The sequence below is a fragment of the Epinephelus fuscoguttatus genome, linkage group LG1 (genome assembly GCF_011397635.1).
Source record: "Epinephelus fuscoguttatus linkage group LG1, E.fuscoguttatus.final_Chr_v1".
Lineage (NCBI taxonomy): Eukaryota > Metazoa > Chordata > Actinopteri > Perciformes > Serranidae > Epinephelus > Epinephelus fuscoguttatus.
Genome location: NC_064752.1, coordinates 38,849,280 through 38,870,493, shown reverse-complemented (window position 1 = coordinate 38,870,493; position 21,214 = coordinate 38,849,280). Strand labels below are relative to the sequence as shown.

The following is a 21,214-nucleotide window of genomic DNA, read 5'->3' as shown; positions in this document are numbered from 1 at the left end:
CAGCAATATTTGCCTTAAATAAGTCTGAGTAATTTCGTGTTACTTTTACTCCTAGGTTTGTAAATTGATCTCGGACCACTCTGAAATGAAAATGTGAAAATGAAGTGTTCAAGGCAGGATTGTTTACTGGGTACAGCTCGCTTTTCCCCACATTCAATTTATACCCTGATATTTTGCCGAATGCTTTCATAACCGTTAAGGCCTTGGGTAGGGAGTCGTTTGGATTGGAAATAAACAAAAGTTTCCCAAAATCCTGTGGGAAACACTGAACAAGCCCCAGGCCCAGGCTGATAATATAAACTGTCTGCAACATTTCTCCTGCATTGTTCAAAAGCCTACTCAGTTACGAGTGCTGCTAAGCTAAAAGCTAATGATTAAGCTCAGGGTTTAGTGATAGTGAGAGAGGACAGGAGAGAAAGAAGAGGGAGAGGACAGGACAAGAGCAGTCAGTGGCGGAGCGGCTCGTAGCTAATGGGTACCTGTCTGTAGGCTCTCCACCTGTCAGTGAGACAAACATGAAAGACGTGCAGTCGAACTGACAAGGAGCGGTCATGACGCGTGACTATTATGCGCGACTATTGCACACGGTTGTGACAGAGCGTAGCTAATGGGTACCTGTCTGTAGGCTCTCCACTTGTCAGTGAAAACAAACATGAAAGACATGCAGTTTAACAGACAAAGAGCGGTCATTACGCACGACTATTACGCACAGTTGTGAGGTGCGCAGCGGCAGATCTCACAGCACACTGTTTATAAACCAGTTTAATTGCAGGAAATTTTTAGTTGTTAAGCCATATCTCATAAGTATAGACATTCACTCTGAGAGATAGAGAGAAGATTAAAGCATCAAATTGCGGTAAAAGGTGCTGTATAAAAGACAGGCTACAACTTTTTTTCCTTGTCCCCCCCTGGAATTATTCTCTAAAATTTTACTGTTTATTGTCCCCCCCAACTATGAAATGGGATTTTCGCCCCTGATTGGCAGAAATCTGTGGGTTACCACATAGACTATCACATAAAGAAGATGACTCGATGCTCCTTGGTGAGAGGAAAATATAATAGGAAAAAAATAAATAAATATATTTCTACTAGGCTATGTAGATAACAATTGAGTCATATTTAATCCAGGTGTAAACATCGCCCTCTATGATAAATAAACTTAAAGAGAGATATACACATATCTAACTCTCAGATGTCAGTTCAGTGTATGCACTTCGATGATGTGAAGATTAGTAAAGAGTCAATTAAACAGCAGCCAGATAACAGACAGGCCGTTACTGTACTCACATCAGCCGTGTATGTAATGGTCCATCATCAGGTCCTGCAGTTTTTAGGTTTCTTCACTCTTTTTTAATGTGGCGCTCAAAGTGGGACAGTGCATCCTCCGGAGTATCGAATGAAAATTTTTTTCCCTCATAAGACAGCCAGAGGCGAGCGGGGAAACGCAGACCATACTTCACCCCGGGATAATCACGCAGCCTCCGTTTGACATCTCTGAATCCCGCTCGCTGCTTTGCTACTGTAGGTGTATAGTCTTGGTAGATGAAAAAACGCTGCCCTTGATATTCCAAAGTAGAATTACGTGCCAGCTGGAGGATCTCATTCTTTACGTGAAAGAAATGCACTCGCAGGATGAATTCACGAGGTCGGCCCCGCTCGCCGGTGGCGCTGGTTGGATTGCCTTGGGAAACACGGTGGCAGCGGTCAATGACAGGCTTGCTATCCAGCAATAGTGTGTCCTTCAGCAGTCCCGCGATGAAATTGGTGGGACGGGGACCCTCCACGTTTTCTTTGATGCCAAATATCCTGAGATTGTTTCCGCGAGAGCGCCCCTCCATATCTTCACATTTCTGTTGCACAGCCTTCACTTCCTTAGACAGTCTTTTTACTTCTTTATCCAGCGCCGTAATTGTGTCCGAAGCGGCGGTGGCAGCAGTTTCAAGATCACTGATTTTGGTGGTGTGCAACTCCGTTTTTCTGTTAGACCTAGTATTGTGGGGCACATCTCTTCTTTAAAACGTGTAATGTCCCCTCGAAGAAGCTGAGTAGCAGTCTCAATTCGAGAATCCAGCGTGGCAGAAAGACCCGCTTTAAAAGTGGAGAAGTCCAGCTTCAGTTCGGCAATCGCCTTGAGAATGTTTGATTCCGTGCCCGTCGCCATTGTGGACTTTCCACGATTCCCACGCTTCTCTGTGGCTTGACCTTCGTCTTTCTCACGTCCTGCACTTCTCAAATTCATCAACGACTGGTTGTTGCATCCAAAATGTACATAAGCACCTCATAAATCAGATACTGAGAGTATGAGTAGGGAAAAAACGATGTAACTGCAAAACTCGTTAAATTATGAGCATATCAGCTGAGGGAGACACGTCAACCGCACATTGCGCCCCTAGCGACCAAAGATCAAAAAACCCATTCTTAATAAATTATTATTTTGAAGATCTCCACTGAAAAATGTGTTTTTCTCTTGTTTTTGCCCCCTAAAATGTCTGACCTTAACTATACTGACTTGTATTAGTAAAAGGTTTGTCACAAGAGAGCTGTGTTTACATTCCTGTACATCCCTCAATTCTTCCCTCAAATCTCAGATTCAAATGTATGCCGTCACTAACGCAAAAGCCAGTCACTATCTAATACAGGAAACACATATTGATGGGGTAACATACTTCAATGTAACACCAGGAAAGAAACCTGAAACCTCCAGCACAGAGCAGACTTCTCAGTACAGAGAGTTAGCAAAATTAGCATTAGCATAGTGACAGTTTTGACAGCTAACATGATAGTGTGCGGTTTTTAGATTTAAACCAGCTCAATGTGAACACACTGTGACATTGTAGCAGATATTAATGCATGATTCATAATACTGTGTCAGCCACTGCCTGTTAGCCTACAAGCTAACAAGCTAACAGACAACATAAATAAATGATACTAACTATACTTACTTTTCTGATATGTCTGCTGGTTGCCGATTTTGGTGCACAACAGACTCCTTATCTAAGTCTGGGTCTGACTGAGGCTCAAACATGAATGGCTGAAACTCTCCGATGTTTCATCTAATACCAACATTAGTCATCTTGATGTGCACTGCTTTTTCACCAGTCAGTGTGGTGCTACTCTCCCATAGCTAGACCTATCGCCACACTTCATTTCAGTCATAGACTGTATAAAACAATGGATGTAGCTACTGTGATGTCACGCATTGGTTATGGGCTTCCATTTTGTAGAGTTTGGCATTTTGGCTATGGCGATCTTGGGCTGTGTTCGGAACCGCATACTACATACTGCCATACTACATACTACATACTCAATCAACAGACAGTATGCAGACCGTTTACACTGTAGCATACTACATGATAACCCACAATGCATTCCGCTCCTGCCCGGACTGAAATCAGCCGGCCTTCAGCTGATTTCACTTAAGCTCTAAACTCTGTAAATATATAACTTTAGCAACATTTGAAACATTTTTAGGCAAGAAAGTAGCCGTTTAGATCCACAACGTGTTGAAAACATGACCAAATAACAGCTAATTACAATTCTGTTCGGATGATTTCGGAATTTCGGCGCTACTCAAGCTAGCCGCAGTGAGCAACGCACTTCCGGTTATTTTCACAAAATAAAACACCCGTTGCCCTTTCTTATACAGAAAACCATAACGATAAAATTTGTGCTTTTACTTTGAAAACGGGAGGTGAACCTACCCTTGATGTAGCTAGCTTGAAACTGCCGTTTTGACCGATCTCGTCCCGTTAACGGAATTTGACCGTACAAAATGCCTCACCGGAGAGTCCTCTCAGCTCTGAGACGAAAATCGGCCCGCCGTCTTCGGTACAGAATGATGCTCGCAATCGACCTGGGATTGTTCGCAGATGTAAGTTTCTTTTTTAATCAACTATAAATCTAATCATAATATACAACGCAATATAACATACCTCACAGCCTGAAAATTGGAGGGAAAAATGTACATCAGTGAACAACAAAGTCGTTGTGAATTGAATGATTTCATTAAGTTTAATAAGTTATAATATATACAGTAGTAATACATATGAATAAATAAAACCAACTTCTTGTTTGTCCTGTTCGCGGCAAGGAAGTGACGGTCGATGACGTCACGGTACGTTGCATCTTGGGTAATTTGAGTGTGAGTAGTATTGTCATGATGTATAATCAACATTTCTGGCGAATCTAGTATGCATCCGGGAACTTCTCGCATACTCAAAATCACATGCTGCGCAGTGTAAACACACTGCATACTCAAAGAGTTAGTATGAGTAGTAGGTAAGTATGCGGTTCCGAACACAGCCTTGGTTTCGTGGGGGCCAGAAGTGACCATATTTGGATGGGAGGGTGGAGCTGTGGAGGAGTAAGGGGTGGATCTGACTGAGAAGCTGATGAAACTATCTGCAGACAACCTGTCACTCAGAATGGCCACACCCTTAATTATGCATAACTTTAAGCCTTAATACAGTTGTCATGGACAGGGAAGTTAGTTATATAGTTAGTTAGCTACCTACCAGGCTGTAAACATGTTTATTCCTGCTGTAAAGCTGAGCATTTTAACATGGGTCTCTATGGGGATTGAGTCGCTTCTCGAACCAGTTTCAAGTGTCCACTGGGGGAACTGTAGTTATTAGCACTTCCATGTTGGCTCCATTTTTCAGCCCCAGAGGCTGCTGCTTGGTTTTTAGTGCTGTGCCAGCACCAGAAAAAGCAGAAACCTAGCACAAGCCACATCCAGAATTTCTCAATGAGGCACAAAGTGTAGATCTGCTTCCAGCCCCTTTTCAGAGTTTTGTTGTAATGTTTTATGTGGGAAAACCATATTAAACAAAATATTAATCACAGCAGAGTATTTTTTACATACTTTAAAACATGTCTGGAGAGGACCTTTAACTACTGATACACTGTGACAGACAGCAGGTCATGCTGAACCACACACCTCCCATATCGTCGACCCAGAGGAAAAGCAAGAAATAAAAGCTTATCCCAACAGAACCATATAAGTAAAGAGTTTGATGGTGTTTGCCATCTGCATGTTACTCACCTTCTAGCTCCTCTTTCTCATAGTGGATGTTCAGCACCGAGCTGGTCCCTCCCTGGTCGACCACCACCTCCTCATCTGGCCGCTGACGGACACACAGACAGACAAGGATAATGGTTCTGTTCGTTTCAGTTATTTTCAGTGCACATTATACATTTCTTTACAATGCCCTTTGTTTCCATCAGCTATGTTGTCGTTGTGGAAAAGTTCAGCATTGTAGAACACTTTCAGCTGTTCAAGACGAATCCGTGAAAGGAAACGTGAAAAGGTCATTGTGTTCAGAAGTGTCCTGTTAAAGACAAACTACTGACATTGTAACAAAGCCTCTAATTGGCCAAACTGGCAACAGCTTTTCAACAATGCGCATCAAATTCCAGACAGTCTATTCTCAGACTGTCTGGCACAGACACACAGAGAAGGACAGGCCGCCTGGCACGTGCACACATCCATATAAACACACACACACACACACACACACACACACACACACACACACACACACACCCCAGAGGTAAACAGAGTATGAGTCAGTTGGAGAATGTGCTAGGCTCTACTATCGAGGGGAAATCAAATCAAATTAGCAGAGAGCCACATCCATCAGGGTTGCAGCTGTGGTCAGACCGCTGCAGGATGCCACTGTGTTTGACTATCACAAAAAGTGCTGTTTGCTTAAGTACAGTGGCGAGTGTTAACTGTGGTCATGAATCGCTCCTATGATAATGAGGGCAGAGTGCTGCAGGAACCTCTACAGTGGCTCTGGAGGTCTGTGCTGCTGCAGTGTCTCTGTTTCCAGGATCTCTCACCATCCCTCGAGTGCATGCAACAGTAAATCTGTAATTTCTAATCTCTGGGAACCACCCACATGCTGTTAAAGAAAGCAACTGTGCTCCACTGCACTTTAGTATAAATACAGCCCTGTCTACATATATGGATATCTTTGTAAACAGATAGTTTCCTCTACATTTTAGCCTCTCGTCCACACAAACTGAGTTTTAGGCCACTTTTTAAAATGCCTTTTAAGGTGTTGATTTTTTCTTTTTTTTTAAATCGTTTTACTTTGTATTTGTGTGCAAAATGGAGCATTTGGGAAATGATGAAATGTCTCTGTGTAATGACTTTGTGTAATGTGCCACAAACAACAATGGCAGATTACCGGTTTGTGTACTTGGTCTAATGACTACTTTACATTAAAACTTTGTATTATGGTACCACTCCATGGACGAACACAGCCATCTGCTGCACTCACTGTTTTTGCTCCAACTCAGCATCGGGGGTTTAAAGTACACCAGAAACAACAGTTTTGGATCAGGCCTGGTTAAACCAGCAGATGGTGGCACGCTTTCCAGAGTGGGATTGTTGTCCATGAAGAATGGAAGGAAAACTTTAGCATGTCCAGAGCATCACTTGTATGTTTGAGTGAGCTCCTTCATCCTTAAATTGAATGAGGATCAGCTGTTATGTGATCTCCAGAGGGTGTTTTGAGAAAAGGTAACATTAGCCTGTACCCTTTACTACCTTTGTGAGTGCTAAAGATAGCTAACACCAGCAAGCATTTGGGGTTGTTTATGAGTTTTAATGTGGCAGGAGATATTCTGTAAAATGAAGGTTGTGTGGACAGAACTATTTTTTTGAACGAAGACTAAAGATACCTGTTTTAAAACTATCTGTATGCATGTAGACAGGGCCTAAGTTCAACCCACCCTTTGTTTACTGGCAGAAATGTCACCTTTGACCCAGGTAGGAGGATAGACACACATCTGGATGCTACATTACCCCACAGAACAATACAATATGTGAGCACAATATGTAAAAGCATGCTATGGTTGTTTGAATCAATAGCTAAAAATCTATAAATAAACGGTTAGAGGAGACACACACAGGCGCACTGGTATGTAAATGCAGCTCTCGATATAATAGATGTTTCCACCCACGCTAGTGTATATGAACACATGATCTGAATATACTGGATGTGTTTCCAACAGTGTGTGTGAGGGTGGCGAATGCGGAATTAGCTGATATCTGCTGTTTGGCAAAACTGACACCCACTCTTCAAAAATGACGGTGCAGGGTGTTGAACTACTTGCAAAAAAAAAAAAAAAAAAAAAAGAATCGATCTGAAAATAAAATATTTATGATGACTAAATTCACAGATACAGAAAAATGTCGCAGAAGAGGAGTACATACTATTCAACAATGAAACTCACAGTTGTGTATGAAATATATATGTGTATGCATGTGTGTGCTTAGGTGTGCATCAAAAGATGGATGACAGCTCATTCAAAAAGTCTCCTTTTCAGGGTGAAAAGTGACAGGCAAACGCTTAAGATATATAGTTTCTGTCATGCAGACTTTTACTGTAATTGGACAGTCCGATATCCAGGGAGTAGCGAACGCAGCACGCAATGCAGCTCGGGCTGCTGCATGACGGCCACAGACTCAAAAATAATTGCAATTTCTTCTCCTGAAGGGCCGTTGGAGAGAGCTGAGAGTTTGTATTAGTAGAGTGGAAATGAAAATGTCTCCGTTTGTCGGAGCAGCATGTAAGAACAGTATCTGTTCTGGTGAAGGAAAAAACAACCATTAGAGTTTGGCTTATGAGGAATATAAAACCATATGTCCTGTTAGTATGAGTGATTGGTCACTTTATTAAAATTTTGTTAGAATACCCTGTGTGTGTGTCTGACTGTGTGTATTATTTTTAAGTGTGTGTATGGACTGAGAGCGAGCAGTGATTTTTCTTACTTCTCCTGGGGTTTGGCTGATAAAACACCACGCACAGTTTATTGACAAAAAAACCCACTTTTAAATCATGCTGGTTTCCGCCTGCAGTTATGAAATGTGATAAATGGGGATGGTTCTGTGTGTGTGTGTGCGTGCGCGCGCATGCATATTATCTCCGTCTCAGACTGTATTTACAGGCACACTTAAGTCCATAAGCTTTTTTTTTATCTTCTGTCTCTTTCCTTTAGCCTCTGCATGCTGCTAAAAACCGAACAGCTACTGTAAGCATATTAACACAAGGCTGTGATAAGAAAAAAAGTAATTAACATGCAGTGCAGAGAGATAAATGTCTTACCTGATTAGAAGCAAAAAAATCAGACTCCAAAAAGCCAACTGCTACACCAACTGCTCTAATATCAGCGCAGACGGCCTCTTATAAACAGTTTAAAACAGCTTAGGGATCCCAAGACATCCACTTAATTCACAGGTGTGGGTGGCCTGACGCTGCCTCCCTGCCTCCTTTCACACCCTCTCCACCGTATCAGTGCTGTGGGATTTCTTTCTCTTTCCATGACTGAGCACTTCTTTATCCCAAGACAATTCTGCCCTTATAAAGAGTATGGCCACTTAATGAAGAAGTCATACTTGGGCCAAATACTGAATGTGACTGGTGGTTTTATAATGATGTTTATGGAAGAGATGGAAGTACAGTGACAGAGGAAAAGGCTTTTAAGTGTAAATAAATAACAGTAGCTACAATGGCGCTCGTATAGAGAATTGGGCTGCTCCTAAAAATAAAAATATGAATCATACTGTGTGACATAAAACTATCGTCTTCATCTTTGTATCTTACAATCATCACCCACTCAGCCTGCCTGGATAAAACACTACTGAGTAAGGTTGACACCAAAAATTTCTCCTTACTTTCTTTCTCAGAACAGTCATTGACTATGTCAGATTTAAAAAACTGTACCGATCAAAATGTCCAAGTCATCATTACAGACCTTAGTCTTACAGGTTAAGTAAAAAGCACTATTTTTCAGTATCCATGTTAAATCTGCAATAACAGATTTTTTTTGACACTGTGATGCAGCAAAATTGTTAGCACTTTAAGTCGATATGGTGAGCGTATTAGCAAACAGTCGCGTATTTGCACATCCAGCAGCTACTGAGCAACATTATCATCCATTTAGAGATGTGTTTGTGTCCACTTGACGAGTGCAAGTCCAATTATCGCTCTCTTTTAGCTCTGTTTTTGGTCTCAACCAAGTCATGAGGGAAATATCTGACTCTTTAGCTGCCAAATACTCCATGTAATAATACGGATAGCTTAAATCAAGCAATCTGTATTGTCTGTTCGCCGTGGTGTAGTAACCATATACAACATATGTCTTATTCCTTTACACAGTTCTGTACTACTCTGTGTTTGAGGGGGAAAAGTTGGCCTAACAAATTAGCTCGTTATAACAAAGTGCTACAAAATGGAAACATTTATTGTCAACCATAGTGACAACCATAGTGTTGAACCAACCAACTATGCAAATCCATGATGAACCTAAAAGATGACATGTAGAGATATGTAAAAAGGAGTCAGTCAGTCAGTCCTGGTGTGTCCTCAAAGAAAACCCTCAGGGCTCATTTATACCCACACAGATTTGTCCATTTCCTCATACTTCCATTTGTCCTTTATATAGGCATAGATATAGCCAAAAGATGGCACTAGAGGGCAGAGTCAAAATTTCACACAACAATGAACAAGGCGAAGGTGAAGGAGGTTGTAATAATGTATCTTTTAACGGAGGCAGCGGTGCAGACAGCAGTGGTCAGTGAGGCCATTAAATACAAGAATTCTTTTCATTAAATTTCTAATTTGTTGTGTGCCAGGTCTTCGTCATCACCTATGAACTTATCTCGCCTGAACTATGCCACACTATCCCCACGATCCGCGATGGTACTGCTCCTTTTTGTCCGTATCTGTAAGCTTTCAGAACACGTGCACAAATACAAAGGAAATGTCTGATGTTGACCCTTAGAACGAAAGGACTTGACATGACAGTTAATGATGCATCAATATCAGAAGATGACTTCAAACCAATAAAGAAGGTGCTGGATCCCAAATGCTAGTGCTAGTAAATAAAGTATGTTGCATAGCAACTGTGCAGGCAGCCAGGAGGACCTATTTCTTTGTAAGAACAATGCTTTATGAACATGGTAATATTAATGGTTTAAATTGGAATACGTCTTTAAGATCATATTGCCATACTTGGTTTTATCAAAGCAGTAGCTCACTCCTGACTGTTGAGAAGTTGTGATTGTATCACCTGAGGGGTCTGAGGGGTAATTAAAATATACCATGGTCTGTCATGAGCTATTGCTTTAATGTTCACCAGCTAGTCGCTTACTTTGGCTGTCTGCCATTTAATGAATTTTCATAACCTTCTCACTGAAACAGCTGCCTGCTGTGGCGGTGAACAACGAGAGCGGTGAGAGTGAAGCAAAACAGTAAAGTTGACTTGGCTGACAGCTAAACAGTGAGCTGAAACTCACTACAAAGCTCCGTAAAGTGGAGGTGAGCTGCAGATTCAGGTGGTAACTCTCGAGTCATCACTACGAGTGATGCCTCTCACATTTTCACATTGTTTTTCCATCATCATTTGATACATTTTTATTATATAAATATCGATTACAGCCTCTTTAAAGAAAACAATCCTCTGCATACACACATCCGCTGGGCGAATCTCTCCCTGCTCTCATACGTAACCCTGATACACACACACACACACACACACACACACATGCACACACACAGTGTTATCAGTCAGTGCAGCTGTGGCTGGTGAATTAGGGCTGCTATGCAGTGTGTGGATTTGGGCTCAGGCTGGAGGCAGTCGGCTCCATTAGAACTGGAGCTTTACCAAACATATAGACACACAACAAGAGAGAGAATGGATGAGAGAGAGAGAGAGAGAGAGAGAGAGAGAGAGAGAGAGAGAGAGAGAGAGAGACTCTAAAAGCTCTTTGTCCCAGAAAGGAAGGGAGACCATCAGATCATCAATTAGTTTGGATCCATTTGGTGCGCACAAACACACACAGACACACACACACACAGACACACACACACACACACACACACGAAAACACACACAGAGAAAAGATCATTCTCCTGAGGCTCATTCAATAACTGTAACTACAGAGTGGGTGAAATTGTGTTTCAGAAAACGACATGACAGAAAAATATCTTCTGTTAGGTCATTGTTTGTGGGCGACATCAAATTATACTACTTTATGTCCATGACCGGATCACAATGTTCGTTCTTCTCAATCCATGCTCTTTACAACACAATATGACTCACAGCCTGGAGTCACATGAGTGCCTTTTTAATGGTAATCTCATGCAGGTATGTGTTTTTTCAGCAGGTTAATGGTTTCCTGTCATTCACAACTCACCTCCCTTGTGTCACATTATGTGCTTCAGCTAATTAAAAGCTCACATGGCACTTCAAGTTTTGTTTGTGCTCTCTCTCTGTAGGTGAGCACATCTGTGACCCTCAAAGCATGCACGTGTGCGTGATTTTCCACTGACAGGGCACATAATTTGTGTTTTGCTGCCTGTTTCTATCTCCTGGCAACCGTCGCCTTTTTTTCTCTTCTCTTGTCCTCTAGCTGTGGATCAGTCACAGTGCTTGGGAGGGTTTATGACTCAAAAATAATTCTCCACACAGATTACTGCTGCTGCACCATTGAGGCACACTACAGCTGGCCCCAAAATGGCTGCCTGTCCTTGAGTTTCCGTCCTTTATGAGCATATCAGTGGTAACCGCCTATGGGAAACACACTGGAGCTGCCTTGTGGCTGGATATGAGAAAGGAAACACACAATCGTGCCAAATCAAATGACCGAAACACTGTCATGTAGATTTACAAAGGGCAAATGGAACATTTTACGAGCACTGTATTGTATGTCTTTGACATTTTGCTTTAATTAAGTTTTGGTTCAGTGGCACATAACATAACATTCAGTTTGGACCCCTCCACTGTGGTAGGTTATTAAAGGACAGATTCACAATTTTTTAAGTCTTTGCTAAAAACAATTGTCGGGTGTCCATATGAGCCCTGAAACTGTTTTTGCTTGCTGGACTAATTCCTTCCATTCATACTGGTGACTAAAAGATCCCTCTCTAATGCGCTTTCAATGTATGTGATTGTGACAGAGTCCTGCATTGGATCAGGTACCCATAGGTGATGGTGACCCGCAAAAAGGGTGATTCACAGGAGGATTTGATTTCATTTCCGGGTTCAGTTCTGGGTTAAAGAAAGAACTTGCGGGTTAGATCATGGGTGTTGTATAAAAAATGATTTAAATTAAATGAAAACAATAAGAATAATTTAATATTTTAATCCTCTGACTGCTGACTGTGTCTGCTCTGTCATCTGCGCAATCTGGAATATAGAAGCTGCTTCAATCAGATGCAGGTGTGGAGATGTGCTGCTCAGTATTATGAAAATAAGCTAAAAAATTGTGTTTCCTGAATTACCTTTACCACTTACCATTTTAAAATATGCTGTATTAGCTTCACTTGTGGTTTCGGGTTGGGCCATGGATCTTGTGTCTATGGGTTGGGTCAGGTTATGAAACTGATTGTTCATGTGCAGGTGGTGTGGTGGGTGCGGTTGCAGGATGCGGTGCTGGTGAGGGAGCATGTCTTGAACATCAGACCCGTGCAGGACTCTGAATGGGACAAAATCCACAGTGCTCGATTTGTGAAATAAATATGTGGCTTTAAATCAAGTGGGTATCTTCCAAAGTCTTTTTAGTAAAATTCCCTCTGTGTGTTTCCACAGACAGTGTTTACTTGGTATGGTGGAGAAACAGTAACACAAAGAGAGAACTAAAAGGGAGAAATCCACTGGATCTGTCTTACTCAGACTGCTGAACCCTCACAAAAGCTTTAAATAAACATTGGAATGTTATTTGTACAAATCAAGGATTTTGTCCCCCGTCACCTCCACTGGAAACATGTCAGGATGAGATCTTTTAATGGCTAGTAGGAACAGGAGGAATGATTACAAAAAGCAAAAACAGTGCCAATGTCCATAAGGGCACCTGTTGTTTTAACTTAAAAACCTGTGACCCTATCTTTGAAATGTTGTGTCTACTATGATGACACATTCTTACTTATTTCGTTGTCGATGATAATCTTGTTTAACACAAACTAATTATTTGATTAAACACACGGAGACTTTGGGCGCCCTGATCTAGTGTCTCAGCAAAAGCTAAAGATAGAGAGATACTATCACTCGCCTACGTTTGATAATTAAACAAATACAAGATGAATTTTCTGGCAGGGCAGATTGTCCCAGAAAGATGTTAGACTTCCTGAGCAGAACAGGATACTGCAGCCGCACACAGTGTCCTACTTATGCTGCTGATAACCCTCCCATTGATGCAGAAAGTGACATGAATACACACAAGTTCATACATACACACAGCACCAAAGTCTGAGCCCTATGCATAAGCTTTCTCTTTGGGTCCCCCACCTTTCCTCTCTTGATCCACGGCTCATATTTTTATAGAGTCAGTTTGCTTTCTTTCCTTTTACTTTCTTTCTTTTCGGCTTTAAAATCCTGATTTCCCTTTCTTGGTGAAAGACATGATTATGCACATTAGCGCTCAGAAATCCTAGTGCAGGGCCAGACTAAACCATTCTGCGCCTTTAAGTCTTTTGATAGATTTACAATTTGAATTTAAGGCACTAATTACTCAAAATTTTAAAACATGCAAACAAACAAACTTTTCACTCCAGGTTTGTTGAAGACCCCCTCCCACTGGAGTCCTGAGTAATCAGTCCCACTTTTCCCCCCACTACGACGCCCTTGCATGCACAACAGCATGTACAGAAGAGAAAACATCATAGACCCATTCACCTTTTTTGGCGACAACTTCAAGCAAAATCAAAGGGTATTGTCAAAGTGCATTACAGTGATACACAATGAACTGGCCACCGCCCTGAACAAATAGAGCAGCAATGATTTCCATCCCAGTCTCTGGAATGAGAGGGGCGATCAATGTGCTGGGCCAAAACGGCCTTTCACTCCATAGAGACTGAGAGGAACTGTGAGAAGAGCTTCTGTGGAATGAGGCCTGCTGGTTACTATGTAGAGGCTTGAAACCCAGAGGGATAACTGACAAGACACATTGCAGATACTGGCTAGTTTGTCATAAGAAAGAAATGATTCTTGTGTGAGCACATATCATTGTTTACAAAAGTGAGATTTTCACTCTGTATGAATATAATGATCAGCAGTGAATGGTGGCTTCATAAAAGTGCGTCCATGATTCAGCAGCACAGCGTGGGCTTTCCAGTCTTTCGAGATGTCTGTCACTGCTGACTCAACTGATCGTTACGATCATCTCTTTCCCGCTAACAAAACACTTGTTGAACATTTCTTTCAACAGAACGTCTACCACTCCTCATGACTGCGTTTCTGCCCATGCTGACACCACCACCCCCACCCTTCAGTAGCTGACCCTTCTCTCCTCCTCTCCCAGAAGCACCCTGAACTGACAGCAGGGACACAGATCCTGACTTAGACAACTGGCCCTGTCACTTCCAGACTAGGCTTCATGTCAGACAGGCAGGGCCAGACACTCAGTGCCAAAGCTGATGGCTACTGTTGCTCCTTCATAGCATTGCGCCATCACTAATCTACACTAGAGAGACATGTAATGGTCCTTCACTCAGAGGAGGGGGTTAACATGAATGGATGAAAGGAACAGGTAATGGTGAAAAAAGGAGACAAGAGAGGAGAGAGCTGCAGGAGAAAGGATGAAAGGGGCGGTTGTTTTGACTGCTTCAGCCCACGGGAAGCATGAGTCATACACACCTTTATCAATACCACACATATAACACTGCCCCTCCACAGCCTGCACTCTCTAATTGTTTTCTTTACAGACTGCAGCCTTAGTTTCCCCAATGCTTAATTAGAACTGCAGAAGTTTGGAGATACACCTTGAAAAATATGTAATAAAATCATGACCATAAAAAGTTAAAGATCATGCTTGATCAAAGACAAACACTGAAAGGACCAAATACTCAACTGTGTCTGTGTCTGCATGATTCTCTGGTCTTCTTGATACCTAATAGTACTTGTGTGAAATACAAGTGGACGTGCTGTTCAAAGGCTTGAAAAGTCGGGTGGAGTTTAAACCTTTCACTCTAATGAGTGTGCTTTCAAACTAAATGAATCCCATTAAACGGTGGCTTTGGGCATATGCCGCATTACTGTAATAGTTTTCAAACATGGTGTGGCTGTACTGAGGACTTTCAGACATTAAACTGAGAGTTTTGAGGCACTTTTGTCAGACTGATTAAATTAGATGGACTTTTTCCTTCAGTGATTTGTACAAGACTACGGTGTTGCTCTTTAGAATATGCATTCATTTGTCGAATCGGCGACTATGGATCACTCCCACTAAATGGAGTCCAAACTGATTAAAATGAAAGCTTGGGAGGAATGCCAAATAGCTAATGGAAAAAAGACTGAGAAAAAAAGGAACTGTGACAATTATGTTGGGGGAACAAATTTATGATGTGGATTGTCATAAATAATTACAAAACTGGAACTAGAGTCACGGCCTTACAGCATGGGGGCTGATAGTGACGGCAACATTGCACTGTAGTGTGGTGTGTGACTGTGTCTTTGCTTGGTTTCGTTGTTTTTTGTTTTTTTTTTTACTTATTGATTCCCAAGTATCTCTGCATGGTTATAAAGATACAGAGAATCAGTGTTGTAACTGGAGCAGTATCAATACAGCGCTCCTCTGAGGCTCAGGTATATGTTACGCATCAGTGGCACTGAAAAGTACACAATAACCACTAACAGTGAAGAGGCTGTTCAGCATGTAACTGTGAACCTGCACTACAGAGAATACCAAGAAAACAGCGAACACTACCAACGATTCAAAGAATAATTACATCTAAAGTGTAATACTGACTGCCACCTTAGCCCTTCAGAAGCAGCAGTATGGTAAGAGATGTATTTGCATGAATATTACTTCTCTTGAGGTTTGCTTGCTTAGATTTGCTCCTCTTTGATGGCACTAACAGAACTATGTCAGATCTATCCACTCAGTATGATGTATTGCTTTACAGGGGGACACACATTAACAGCTGATTAAGTAATGAGTAAATAATGAATCATTATTAGTTTTAAGCCTCTCAATGGCAGATTCAATGTTAATCAGTGGTCGGCATGTCAGTTCACAGATATTCATGAACAAATCATTATCTAATGATTCTTTGATATAGTATAGCTCAGTCTGTTTTCTATTGACTCATCATTATCTGATTCAAAGTTATTCAGGAAGTACTTACAAATGATTCATTAATTATCAGGTCATTCGTGATTGGCTCCTTTACAGTCTCAGAGCTCATCAGTTATCATCTGATGACGATAAAGCCTCTGGGGATGAAGGCCAATATTTTGGGATGATCTGGTGTAGCCAGCAGATATCAGGCCAGGACTTCCTCCTCTGAGCACCAGTCATTTCAGCTAATCTCTATAAACTGATGTCTTTCAATGAATGCGGATAAATAAAATATAAAACCAACATAAAGCTCACTTGTTGTCAGATAATAACTGGGTTCCAAGACTGTTTTTGACCCAATGCATTCCGCTTCTTCACATGGACCGTTTACCCTTCATTCAAATGAGATTGGTCAATTCTACTTGGGCTACAAACAGAAACCAGAATGCTTCTGATGCCAAAATCTTGTACCTAAAGATTCTGCATACATACCAAGACACTTGTGAGTACCAAGACACTTGTGAGTAGTTACTTAGTTCCTAAGTAACTACTCACAGTTTTGTTTATTTATTTATTTACAGGACTGCTAATTCAGTGGTGTCAGACACAGGGGCCAGAAAGGGTCCAATCTGGCCCACTAGATGACTTTGCACACCTCATATTGATGCACCTGTGATACCTGTGAAAGTTCATGTAAGATGCTGCCTCAGAGGCTTTTCCACCTAGAAAACAGTTCTCTGAAGTAAGAATGAATACACACTGTGGTCAGATTTAAAGATATTGAACACTGCGCAAAATATTGTCAACCAGCAGCTTCAGAAGAAAAGAATCTGGATCAGACTTCTATCTTAAAACAATATGGGAGGAACTCTGCAGCTGAGGCATTGATGAAACTTCAGAGTGTAAATGGTTTATAAGGCAGGGGATGACTTATCCTGCTTCTTCAATAGGTTGCACTATAGTGGAAAACTATGAAAAAACACACATGTAATGAAAGTGAGTAGCAGACTGACTGAATGTGGAAAAACTAAGAGATACTGTTGAATTTGCATATATTTTTCTCGGGATATCGCAGACTGCTCATTTTGTTTTTTTGAATATTTACACTAAAAAAGGGAGAAAAATCTGAAGCGGTAGTTATTTATAGATTATTATATAATGGTTTGACTGGTCCGGCCCACTGGTGATCAAACTAAGCTGTGTGTGGAGCGTGCCCTAAAATGGTTGGTCAAACAGTTGGTCAGAGAAGATAAGAAATTTGAAGACGTCACCTTCATCTTAACGAACTTGTGATGGCCATTTTCTAACATTTTTTAAAGCAAATAATCCAGAATCTAATCTTCAAATGAGTCGATGATGGTGCCCTACTACTGTGTCTGCAGTTGCCGCAGAAAGCTTAGAGCCACTTGTATCACCTGCAACCATAATGCACAATGCCAATTCAAACACATGTACAGAAAACCAAACAAATACAATACAAAAATGTGCTTCAAATGAAAAAAAAAAAAAAGACAAAAAAGAAACAGGAACAGATTTATTTTTAACTTGAGAGAGAGAGACACTAGAGAGGAGAGGGAGTTTGTTTTTGGAATGAAGGTAGAGTACAGAGGTGACATAAAAAGGTACTTATGGAGAACACCTGTTGTTCATTCATTCATTTCTTTAACCGCTTACACTCTTGAGGGTCGCGGAAGGGCTGGAGCCTATCCCAGCTGCCATTGGGCGAGAGGCAGGGTACATCCTGGACAGGTCGCCAGACTATTGTAGGGCTGACACATAGAGACAGACAACCATTCACACTCACATTCACACCTATGGACAATTTAGAGTCCCCAATTAACCTGCATGTCTTTGGACTGTGGGAGGAAGCCGGAGTACCTGGAGAAAAACCTACGCTGACACGGGGAGAACATGCAAACTCCGCACAGAAGGGCTCTCTCCTGGGTTCAAACAGAAACCCTCTTGCTGTGAGGCGAGAGTGCTAACTGTCTAAATATGACTAAATATGAAATGTTTTTCTGTTATTTGTTTTTTGGAATTAGTGTGTTTTTGACTTTGCATCATTTCTGTTTTTGTAGCATGTTTGCTACTGTATTTGTTCAGGTTTTCTGCAGCACATTTTTTTAATTTGCAGCTTGTTTGCTATTAATGTATTAGCTGAGGCTTTCTGCAGCATACGTTCCATTTGCAGTACGTTTCCGCTGTATTTGTTTTGGCTTCTGTGTATATGTTTTTGACTTAGCATAGTGTCTGAACCTGCAGCACATTTCAGGCTACTGTTGGCCAACATACCTCTGCATATCAAAAGCACTACTTCTGCTAACATTTCACTCACTTTATTTTGGATTCTTGAATGACTTGTGTATTTTTTACATTGCGATATTGCTGTTGGTACTCATGCGAATGATCTGATTACCTTTCCCACTACATGGGACACCTCATCAGCGCTTTGGCAAACATTTGAACTGGTTTCTGGTGGGAGAATGGCAAAGATCCCAGTACATGCTGACTGACCAGACTGCCTCAGAAATGTTGGAGACACAAACCTACAAGTTTTCTGTAGTGGCAGTAAACTGGCATAACCCTAATGTTTGAAGAGTGAGGCTCCTGGGCAACTTCCCCTGCCTGTCTGACAGCTGTCTAACCATATAAGAGACTTCCCAGCTCCCTCTCTGTTACTCCTCCATCTGTCTCCTGCCCTCTGATGAGATGTTATTATAAATCACCATGACATGACTCTGTTGAGGTAGGCTACATTAACTCATTTAAGCTATGATACTGGATGCCATGGTATCTACAATCAAGCTACACAAACATTACCGCCTGTCAGCTTGAATAATGTGCTCAATGATCCATTTGTCCTTACTGGCTCCCCCTTTCTTTACCTCCATCTCACCAGCTGACCCAGGATCTGGTAATGGATCACACATCAACAGGGGATCATGCCATTTTCTCCTTCAAACCTCATGACCATAGGCTGCCCTCCCCCTGCTGCCTGGATTGGCTAATAACGCACATGTATGGAAGTAGACGCTCGCGGTGTAAGGATGGCGTCAAGGTCATTTGAGGGTAACTGAGAAAACAACCCGCTGTCTGAGCAGCATCTAAGTGCCATCTGAAAACACAGCAAAGTGTCCCGTTGCTGTGGTTCCTCACACACACGCGGCTTCAGGACGAGAAGATGACATTGTTATATGTTTAGATTGTATCAATAATCTGCTGCAAGCTCACATCAGTGTGGCCAGGACACATTTCCGTATGCTTGAGGAACATTAAATATAACTGGGATTTCTCAGTGCATCGCAATGTGATGCGCTCCCCGGCATTACTGCACGTGTTAGCACCTCGGAATAACAATATCAACAATTCTGCGCAAACAGCATCACTCTGCAGGACAAGAGACCCGGTGCAACTTAGCATCATGGGAGAACAATCACTGAGTCCACTTTAACATAAAATGTGCAAACCAATAATTTTAAAACACTGCAGCAAACTGGAACATGCATGGGAAAATACAACTGTGGCAAAGAAAACAGGTGACATTTCTGTCATTGAATAGTTCCCGAACTATGGCACAGGTCATAGTTACAGCTGCAAATGATGAATTTCTGATTCAAATTGAGAGCTGGAGTTGTTAGAGGTTGTGTGCAGGCTGCTCTGTGCCATCCCACGGTGTCAAAGCAACGCGCCGTGCATTAGACATTTAAAGGGCACTTTACCTGGTAGCTCAGTATGATCTCGGGGTCGTTGACGGGCATGCTCGTGGCCTTTGGGTTACCCTGCTCAGTGTTCACGGAGTGCACAGGTGAGACTTTCTCAGGGGGCTGATCAGCCTCTCAGCGCTGTCTCAGGACGTTTTCAAGAAGCAGTCACGAGTTGGTCACAGCAGCAGCTGCTTGTGTTTCCGCAGGCATAGTGAGAGTAAACATCTCTCCTCCAGATGAGGTAAATGGTGAAAAGAATGAATTTTGTCCCCCCTGTGTTATGATGATTTTCCCCGGCCGCGCTTCCAGCTCCCCTCCCTCCTGTCCTGGCTGTGGGAGCAGGATGCGGAGAGCATCACTGCAGCTTCAGCCAATCAGAGCGCAGAGGCACACAACGGGCTGCGACGCACTGCTGCTACCCAACACAATAAAGCAAAGACTATTATAAGCCTATAGAGCTACGTCACTCTATATAATGTCCACTTTGGCAGCTTCTCACATTTCAGCTGCTGAGATGTGCTGCACAGTGATTGCTTTCTTTTCACTCTTAGTGTTGCACTCTGCATCCACACAACCATTGCGATCATTAGAACCACTGAATATGTGTTGACAAAACTTTATGTTTATCTTCTTTACTTGTTTATTTTCTTTGGTGGAATAAGGAAGTGGTGGAAGTAGAGGAATATTAACAGCAAGATATACTTTAACTTTATATTAAATAATAATGTAAACAATTCAGAAATATATTATTTTATATTTCATTATACAGTATATTGTAGTTATTTTCCACCATTGAATAAAGGTCTGTGTCAGCATCAGTGTTGATAGATTATATCACCAATTTACCCTGTAAATTATCTAAAAGACATGACGTGTAGTCCTCAGTGGGAGCCCAAACGTCAGCAGTGAGCACATAAAATGAAAGAAAACATTATTGAGCTTGCAACAGAGCACACTGGAAGGCCTTGGATGCCACCTTGTGGGAGGCTAACGCATTGTGCAAAGTCGGATATTAATGCTGTATGCTTGCTATAATCCATGCACATGACATGCAGTTTATATGCACATGTCTGACAAAGTGATGACAATACCTGCAGGCTTATTATTGAAAATGCAGGGCCGATTGTCCTGTAGTGAGGAAGCAAAGAATATGAAACTGAGCACCTCCACATGCAATGACCTCAGGATGAACTCTGTCGATCAAAACAAATAAGACACTGTCCTCCTGCCACATTGTCAAACACTTGATTGGATTTATCTCAGCAGGCTGCACCTCAGACAGTGTCTCTGTGAGCTCAGATTGCAGTCAAATATGTCCACGCAAATGTCTCGCTGTGTCGCGGCTGCAGGTTTAATTGCCCTCGTGCATGTCGCCTACACGTGTAAGCCACACTGCAACTGATAGCGTCAGATAAGTGATCCACTTTCTTTAACGCATGGC

The 21,214-nt window shown here is 41.9% G+C and overlaps 1 protein-coding gene across 3 annotated transcripts in view; it reads right to left on the bottom strand.

Moving 5' to 3' along the window:
* Positions 1-20,096, bottom strand: part of slc4a8 (solute carrier family 4 member 8) — a 53,171-nt gene extending 33,075 nt beyond the window's left edge. For all 3 annotated transcript variants that reach the window (XM_049575894.1, XM_049575909.1, XM_049575903.1), the window contains exons 1-2: positions 19,789-20,096; positions 5,045-5,126 (exon numbers count right to left, since the gene is read on the bottom strand). In XM_049575894.1, coding sequence (XP_049431851.1) covers positions 5,045-5,126; positions 19,789-19,827 — 121 coding nt within the window. In that variant the 5' untranslated portion in view covers positions 19,828-20,096. The remainder of the gene's footprint in view (positions 1-5,044; positions 5,127-19,788) is intronic.
* Positions 20,097-21,214: the final 1,118 nt, after the last annotated feature.